The sequence below is a fragment of the Bos indicus x Bos taurus genome, chromosome 2 (genome assembly GCF_003369695.1).
Source record: "Bos indicus x Bos taurus breed Angus x Brahman F1 hybrid chromosome 2, Bos_hybrid_MaternalHap_v2.0, whole genome shotgun sequence".
NCBI lineage: Eukaryota > Metazoa > Chordata > Mammalia > Artiodactyla > Bovidae > Bos > Bos indicus x Bos taurus.
In genome coordinates this window covers 13,319,839-13,329,072 of record NC_040077.1, presented here as the reverse complement: position 1 = coordinate 13,329,072, position 9,234 = coordinate 13,319,839, and the positions used below count along the sequence as shown (strand labels likewise).

Sequence of the window (9,234 nt, the reverse complement as noted above, 5' to 3'; positions counted from 1 at the left end):
AGGGAAGGGGGAGCCTGGTGGGCTGCCGTCTACGGGGTCGCACAGAGTCAGACACGACTGAAGCGATTTAGCAGCAGCAGCAAACTCTCGCTAACTATGGAAGCGTTACAGTAACTTGTGTTACTATACGACTCAAGCACCAGCAAATCAGGAGGCTCACAGTTGAGCAAGGAAGTCCTGAAATCACAACTTCCACGTTGTTTCATCACTTTACCAGAAAAATTCTTCCCGCTCAAGTAGTCCGAGAAGACTGCTGCCCTATGCCAAAATGGCAGCGCCGGCGCCACAACAGATACAGCGCATGTCTGGAAGTTACGCAATCCCATAAGGTAGCGCGGCCCCACCCGTGGGGAGAGTTTCCGCCATTTTTGAAAATCAGGAAGGTCCGGGGGTGAATACCGCTGCTGCTGTGATGGCAGCCTTTGCCGTGGAACCCCAGGCGCCCACGTTGGGTGAGTAAAAAACTGCTTTTCCTCGCTGGCACCGCGATGCACACTGTAAGCTTGGAAGCGGGCACGCTGAGAGACAGTAATCGTAGGGTCTCGTCTGCTAATTTCAAGCCTCAAAGAGCTAGCCCTTTGGCTCGCCCCCAGGTTCCAAGTCCGCCCCCTTCTCTAGGCGTCGCCACCCTGTAGCTACCAAGGGGGCTCCGGGACGCTGCGGGCTCCGAGGAAGTCGAAGAAACGGCGGTCTCGTGGTGGTGACTAAGCCGCTTGGTATACTTCCCACAAGCCAGATCCAGACCTGTCCATACCTGAGACTTCGCCGGCACGGCAGACGCTATGCTGGGTTCCCGGATCCTGTGAAGCGTTGGTGGGAAGGTCGTCACCTGTGAACACGTGGGTGGGCGGTGCCCTGGAGCGTGGTCACCTTTCACGGCTGCTCGGTCACCTGGGCTTCTCGTTACTGCTTGATTCCAACTCCTCCCGGGATTCGCAAAAGGAATGTGTTGTTAATGGAAACTTGAGTTGTTCGATATTTAATTAACCAGGTGATGGCAACCATTCAGATATTCCCTTAATAGGAAGCCATGAGTTCGCTTCATTTTCTTTATCTTGGGAAAATGACTCTATTGTAGAGGATCTTTTCCTCTACACGTAATGATTCCAACCAGTCCATTCTAAACATCAGTCCTGGGTGTTCTTTGGAAGGAATGATGCTAAAGCTGAAACTCCAGTACTTTGGCCACCTCATGCGAAGAGTTGACTTATTGGAAAAGACTGATGCTGGGAGGGATTGGGGGCAGGAGGAAAAGGGGACGACAGAGGATAAGATGGCAGGATGGCATCATCGACTTGATGGACGTGGGTTTGGGTGAACTCCAGGAGTTGGTGATGGACAGGGAGGCCTGGCGTGCTGCAATTCATGGGGTCGCAAAGAGTCGGACACGACTGAGCAACTGAACTGAACTGAATGATTTTAAAAAATCATTTCCGTTATATAATGGGGGCATTAAAAAAATCTTGCGTGTCAACCTTGGATGTCGATTATTGTGTGTATGTGTCGGTTGAGTTGTGGATTTTGTGAGAACCGTGGAATAGCTTAAAACAGAAAATAAACCATCTACTATAATAGAGATGTATTTGAAAATCGCTAAGAGTCGGACACGACTGTGCGACTTCCCTTTCACTTTTCACTTTCATGCATTGGAGAAGGAAATGGCAACCCACTCCAGTGTTCTTGCCTGGAGAATCCCAGGGATGGGGGAGCCTGGTAGGAGGCCGTCTATGGGGTTGCACAGAGTCGGACACGACTGAAGTGACTTAGCAGCAGCACCTAATGGAACACTAAAACTATGGTTACTTCGACAAACAATGCTAGCTGAGTAAGACACACCACTTAACATTTTAGGAGTAGAGACTCGGAAATGGAAATTTAAGACTTGAGGATCCAACAATATAACTCTTAAGGAAAATTAGTCTGAGGGCTCGGTGGTTAGTGACAGTTTAGTTAAGAGTCCTTTGGCTCTCCTCACTTTGGTTATTTCTGTTGTATCACAGTATGTATTTAGATGTGTCAAAAGTTTTTGGACTTAATTTTTAGTATACTTGCTGCTGTTGTTGTTTAGTCGCTAAGTCATGTCTGACTCTTTTTCGACCCCATGAAAGGTTCTTCTATCCATGGGATTTCCCAGGCAAGAATCCTGGAGTGGGTCGCCATTTCCTCCTCCAGGGAATTTTCCCGAGCCAGGGATCCATCCTGTGTTTCCTGCCTTGGCAGGCGATTCTTTACCACTTCGCCACTTAGGAAGCCCATATATGTTTTTTTTTTTTTTTTTCTTTTGGGGCTGGGAGATGGTACCTAAAACTTTGTACTTTGAGTTTATAAATATATGTTCGTAATAGCTTTTGTTTAGACTTTTGATTTGATTTTAGTATTATGTTCTTTGGAAATATGTAGTAGTACCATGGTAACATAGTAACTAGCACTTTGAAGTAATTACAATGTAATATAGCTCTTCACACCTATTTCAGTATTTGCTTTCTTTTCCTTTTTCATGTGCTTGCATTGTTACTATCAAGGTCTGCTATGAGAAATAAGAGGAAGAGTAATTAATTGACAGCATTTGGATAGTACTAAGCACAATTTTGAGGCAGTTAAAATTACAGTGTAGTTAATAAAGGCTGTATAAAATATCAAGTGTTTGAACTTTCTGAGTTCCATAAATCACAAATCAGCTTTGTCAGATAATTGAAAAATTAAATTTTCATAAGCAGAAATTGCAAATTCTACATGTACACAGTAGGTTTTGGCTTTTAAGGTACTATTAGAATAATAATTGTAATAACTAATATTTGTGAGTACTGATTGTATATTAGGCACTTGAGTTAAGTGCTTTATTTGCTGTCTTTCTAATCAAAGCTGGGTGCTGTGATTATGTCCATCTTTCTGAAAAACTTGAAACCAGGTCTCTTGACTCCAGAGCTCCTGTTCTCCTTACTGTGCTATTTTGTTTTGAAATTAGAGGAAGTTATAGCTTCCTTATTTTCATAGTTGGAATAATAATATTACCTAGCCTATAAATTGTGAAAAATAATTTTGAATGGATCATCATGAAGTATCAGTTCTCCTCTTAATTGGTTTTCTGTTAGGGAGACTTATTGATTATTCCTAACTTTATTTTTTGTGTGTGTGTGTGTGCTTATTCCTAACTTTAAAATGAATGGTTTTAAAAAATTACCCAAAGCATATTTCTTAGTTGGTATGCTGTCATCACTGTTATTTCATACGTGCTTTAATGTGTGCATAATTACACTTTTATTACAGAAATGACCGTGGTTTTTGTGTATGGGGAAAGAAAAATGGGACATATAGCTAAATCTGTTGTGTCTAATTTGCTTAGACTTTATGTTGGTAGTGCATCCTGTCCTTGTTTTTGGTTGTTACATAGTACAAACTGCCAGAAATGGAAAGAAGTTGTTCTGTATGTAGTAGGGATTTTTTTTTTTTAGTCAATAAGCAAAAATTTAAAAATAAATGTTGATTCTTAAATCTATGAAATAATGTAAACATCTGTCAAATATTATTTTGTTAATGCAAAATATTTTCATATTTTTCTGGAAAAATTTTATGATTTTTAAAATAATTTAACTGTGGTTTTGTAATATTTAACAATTTTTATTAAATTCTCAAAATTGTGTATACTGGTCCTTGTATCTTTTTGTTACCTATTATTACATTGAAGTCCTTTCTCTGTATTTTATTTTCTGATTCATTTAGGATCTGAACCAATGATGCTGGGTTCACCCACGTCTCCAAAGCCAGGGGTTAATGCCCAATTCTTACCTGGATTTTTAATGGGGGATTTGCCAGCTCCAGTGACTCCACAGCCTCGATCAATTAGTAGCCCTTCCATAGGAGTAATGGAAATGAGATCACCTTTACTTGCAGGTAGGTAAATGTTTGGGCTTCCCTGGTGGCTCAGCCATAAAGAAACTGCCTGCCAATGCAGGAGATGTGGGTTGGATCCCTGGGTGGGGAAGATCCCTTGGAAAAGGAAGTGGCAACCCACTCCAGTATTCTTGCCTCGGAAATCCCATGGACAGAGGAGTCTGGCAGCCTGCAGTCCATGGGGTCTCAAAAGAGTTGGACATGACTTAGTAACTAGATGACAACAAAGGTAAATTGCTTAGTGTAGTTTTAAGTACTATCAGTACATGTACCAGAATTTTAAAAAGAGGAGTGAGGTAGCTTTCACCTTCGTCACCTAAAATTATTGAAACAGGTGTAAGCAATATAATTTACTTTAATTCTAAGAATCCCTGAAAATATGCATACTGCATTTTATTCAATCTAGCATTGATTGTAACACCATTAAGCACCACTAGGAAAGAGAAGCACTAAATATGATACACCATTTGCCATTTTTGTTAATTATTCCTATTTCGGAGATGTTAAAGTGTGTTTGGGTGGGGGAGGGGAATATGGTCATTCAGCTTCAGCTGGATTCAATTTAAAAAATTTGTCTTAATATAATAACAGCAAATATTCAGTCAAAAGAAATATAATTTGTAAATTTGTAGATACGAATTTGACTTCTAGTGTTAGTGAGTTAAGATTCTTACTCACTGTGTTTAGTGAAAGGACTTACTCCACAAACGATGCTCTGCAGTTGCCAGCACAAAATATTGTCATGTAAACAAAACATCTAATACAGGACTCTTTTAGCAAACAAATATTTTAAAAGATAATTTGGAAATTTTGACCATGAATAGTGAGAGCTACAGAAATGGTTGAATTCCAAATGTGAGCTAATAAGTGTTTTAATAGATGTTTAAATGGAAATTCTTTTTTTAATTGTCCTTAAGGTATTATTGGGCTTCCCAGGTGGCGCTAGTGGTAAAGAACCCACCTGCCAGTGCAGGAGATGTAAGAGACTTGGGTTTGATCCCTGGGTAGGGAAGATCCACTGGAGGCGGGCATGGCCAACCCACTCCAGTATTCTTGCCTGTAGGATCCCATGGACAGAGGAGCCTGGTGGGCTACAGTCCATAGGGTGGCAAAGAGTCAGACACTACTGAAGCAACTTAGCGTGCATGCATGTGAGGTGTTATTTGTGTTAAAGTGGTTTATAATTTTTTTTTTTAAAGATCAGGGAGAATTATCATAAGTTATAACTGAAGCGATTCAGTTAGAAACATTATCTTGGACAGATTATTTATTTTTACATATTTCAAGTGTGTTATTTTATTGTTGTAGCTACCATATATTAAGTATTTATGAGCCAGGGAGTATCCTAAGCATTTTATGTTATCTTATTCTTTTATCAGTCTTAAAGAGTAGTTGGTACTGTCTCTGTTTCTTAAAGGAGTAAACTGATGCTAAATGCGGTATAGAGCTTGCTGGAGCTCGCTGGTTAGTGACCACAGGCGGTTAAAGGTTGGGCCAGTCTCGTTCTATAGCCTGTGCTCTGGTGTGCATGGCTTTTGCTGCACCGTCTTGACTCAGACATTAGTCTTACAGAAGATGTGGGCTGCTCTACTACTTGACACTGATGATTCTCTGACCTAAGAAGGCCTCTTTGTAGCCCCCAAAGTTGATCCTTTTCCTGTATGTTTATTATGTACTTTAATAAATTTTTACTGTGAGAAACATGGGAATTTGACAGTCAAATTCCACATTAAAATATTATATTTTTTCAGGTATATACAAATTAGAGCTGTTTGGTATTCTACTTTCAAGTGAGAAATAGGATTAAATTTGATATTGAATTGTTAAGCATTTTGTAGAGAAAACAAAAGTTGTACGCATTCACTAAAAACTAACATTTCTATATAGTCCTTGTTCTGGAACCTTTTGTTCAAAGGGCAGTCTATGGATCACCAATATTGGCATCACTGGCAGCTTGTTAGAAATTCATAATCTCAGGCTCCATCCCACACGGTCTGAGACAGAACCCGAATTTTAACAAGATGCCCAAGTGACTCTGTGTATTAAGGTTTGAGAAACATTGGGAGATAGGAGTTTAAGCCTTATTTTAAAAATACTAAAGGATCTTACCAGATAGATGGAAGATTTATTTGTTTTCTCACCTGACTATGCTGTTTGTACATTGTTAGGTGGATCACCACCACAGCCAGTTGTACCAGCTCATAAAGATAAAAGTGGAGCTCCGCCAGTTAGAAGTATATATGATGACATTTCCAGCCCAGGACTTGGATCAACACCTTTAACTTCAAGAAGACAGGTGATACACATATCCTCATTTATGGCCATGCATACTCATTTCATGTTTTCATGTGGTTATACAGTGAGGGTCAGTAATTTGAAATGTTTCCCTGAAGTCTGTTTTAGTATAACTCTGTTGCATAGGAATAAGCATTAGGGACAGTTACCATAGAGTCTACTGTTTACTCTATGGTACACAGTCAGTGGTTGTTTAAAAGTTCAATATACATAGTTTTGTGACAGAACAAATGAAGATCCAGGGTTTTATCCAGATCTCAGGTACCTTGTGATGATTTGAGGTCATTATTTTTAGGGATGGTTTATTAGTATAAGACTGATGCTCTTTGGAAGGAAAATTATGACCAACCTAGATAGCATATTCAAAAGCAGAGACATTACTTTGCCAACAAAGGTCCTTCTAGTCAAGGCTATGGTTTTTCCAGTGGTCATGTATGGATGTGAGAGTTGGACTGTGAAGAAAGCTGAGTGCCAAAGAATTGATGCTTTTGAAGTATGGTGTTGGAGAAGACTCTTGAGAGTCCTTTGGACTGCAGGGAGATCCAACCAGTCCATCCTAAAGGAGATTAGTCCTAGGTGTTCTTTGGAAGGAATAATGCTAAAGCTGAAACTCCAGTACTTTGGCCACCTCATGTGAAGAATTGACTCATTGGAAAAGACTCTGATGCTGGGAGGGATTGGGGGCAGGAGGAGAAGGGCACGACAGAGGATGAGATGGCTGGATGGCATCACTGACTCGATGGACGTGAGTCTGGGTGAACTCCGGGAGTTGGTGATGGGCAGGGAGGCCTGGCGTGCTGCAATTCATGGGGTCGCAGAGAGTCGGCCACGACTGAGTGACTGAACTGAACTGAATACTCTTTTAGAGCTGTTCACTGTTTACTTATTTTACTAAAAATGCTTCCTTCTGCATGTTTATGAGTGATGGCCTAGTCTGTTCCTGTAGGTGTTCTGATGGTGATGTTAAATCTTGGCTGGTGTGGATGTAGGTGTTCTGCCAGTGTCACTTTCAGTTATGGATTGCAAGGTAGAGATTTTCTGTTTTGATGGGACTGATAGCACAAAAAAGTGTCTAATACTTATGAAATGCCTGTAGTGTACATGCCCTGATCTCATGTATTATTTCATTTAATCCTCACAATGACCCTGGGATGAATGACTCTTAGGAGCTTTATCTCATCATTGAGGAAACTAGGACACCAAAAGCCCAAGGCAGCCAGTCTGGTTGAGCCAGATTTTAAACCCAGGGAATATTGACTCTAGAGCCAGTGTTGACAAGAACGATGCTGTGCTAATACTACTATGATTAGTCTTGGTTGTCAGTTGAAAGGTAGTATTGGTTTTTCTTTTAAGTAGCAAGTTTAGGACCTTTTATAGTCAAAAGTTTTCTCTCCTATTACTGTTATGCTTAGTAGGATACAGAAACAAAATGTTTCAGCTGAACTGGTAAGTTCATTGTATAAAGATACTTCTGCTGTTTGATTTGGAGGAATATTAAAGGCTTTTCTTTAAATCAAATATATTTATTGGCAAGTTTAAGAAAAGTAGAAAAATCTTTCAGTAAATTTTGATCATAGGCTTGATACACCTGGCCTACTGGGCCTATTTGTAAAGCAAAGCAAAGTTAATTCATTGTGTTAAACAGAATACTTTCTCTTACCAACACTTGTACACCTGCCCTCCTGTCCAGTGTAGTAGCTACTGGCCAAGTGTGGCTGTCGACGCTTGAAATGTGGCTAGTCCTATAATTAACTGAGATGTTGTTTTGTGGAAAGTTTTAAATCCTTCATTTTAGGTTAGAAGGATTGGTTAAGAAAAGAAGCCATTCATTACACACACAATAAACAGTTTCAATTCTTAATGAAGGCTTATTTGATTAATTTCAATATACTGCCACTAAGAGAAAAGAAATAGAAACAATAGAGAAAAGTAACTGCATACATATCACCAAATTGGGCCGAAACCCACATCCAGACTTGAATAGTGTTGGGAAGTCCAGAGGAACAGCAGTCTGGAGTCCCTTTTAGGCAAAAGAGTCCTGGGCGGTGTGTCCATTCCACGGGTGAGGTTTTTGGGGACTCCCGCTTATAGTTCCAAGCTGCAAAACAATACCATCATCCATTTGTGTGCAAAAATGCAGCTCTGGTTTTTAAGTTTTACATTGCTGTTTCTTTTACCTTATGAGTCATAAGACTTCTTAGACCTTGGGAGGCTGGCTAGGCCTCCAGGGGCTCAAGAAATTACAAATGCCACTCCCTTTCTTATCTAAAGTGCCACTTGATTTGCTGGTAACAGTTGGTGTGCTTGCTGGCAAGCACATAGCTTGGCATGGTCAGAAGTCAGTCAGAGGCCTGCTCTCCAGCTTCTGAAGCCTGAACAAGACTCCCTCCATTTTATTTATAATTTCCCTAACAGATATACATGCCTACTCTAAAACAGTTACTTGGTGTGGTTTGTGTTATGTTTGGACAGTATTGTGATAAACTTAACTAAGTCCAGAATATTCTGTTGTATTTTTCTAAAGGTTGATAGATAAATCTGATGTTTAATTTGGTATGAGGACCTCTGGCTTGTAAGTTTATGCCACCTTTCATTACTCCTCTGATAATACCTGGAAAGAAAGGGAGTTTATAGTTACTGCTATGTTCAAAATGTTTAAAAATCTTGTGAGCCATAATTTGTAGAGAAAGCTTTTGACTTGAAAGTTGCTAAGAATATTATTAAAGTCCAAATGAGTTTAACCCCCGGAGACTTTGGTCAGCCTCTCTCTACTCATAAGTTCTCATTAAGAATTGAACAATGAATTTTTATCTCCTTTTAATAATCTCTTGACATTTGGTCTGGTTGCTGGGTAATAACCAGATTTTAGATTTTCTTACTTTAATCAGAATCTATTAAAAAAATTTCTCTGTTTACTTCTAGAGAAAGAGCCTTTCTCATTCTTGATTAGCTATTATTGTTTTCTATTTTGTTTATAGAAAGATTTTTCAACTACTTGAATCTTTAATTTTCTCAGATTTAAAGGAACTAGTTTTTGTTACTTTTTAC

General features: G+C 39.7%; 1 protein-coding gene across 1 annotated transcript in view; it reads left to right on the top strand.

Annotated features, from left to right (window-relative positions):
- Positions 1-344: 344 nt before the first annotated feature.
- The window catches only part of NUP35 (nucleoporin 35), a 32,027-nt gene continuing 23,137 nt past the window's right edge, over positions 345-9,234 (top strand). Inside the window, exons 1-3 of the mRNA XM_027555929.1 lie at positions 345-452; positions 3,721-3,891; positions 6,060-6,187. Of these exons, the coding sequence (XP_027411730.1) occupies positions 413-452; positions 3,721-3,891; positions 6,060-6,187 (339 nt within the window). The 5' untranslated portion in view covers positions 345-412. The remainder of the gene's footprint in view (positions 453-3,720; positions 3,892-6,059; positions 6,188-9,234) is intronic.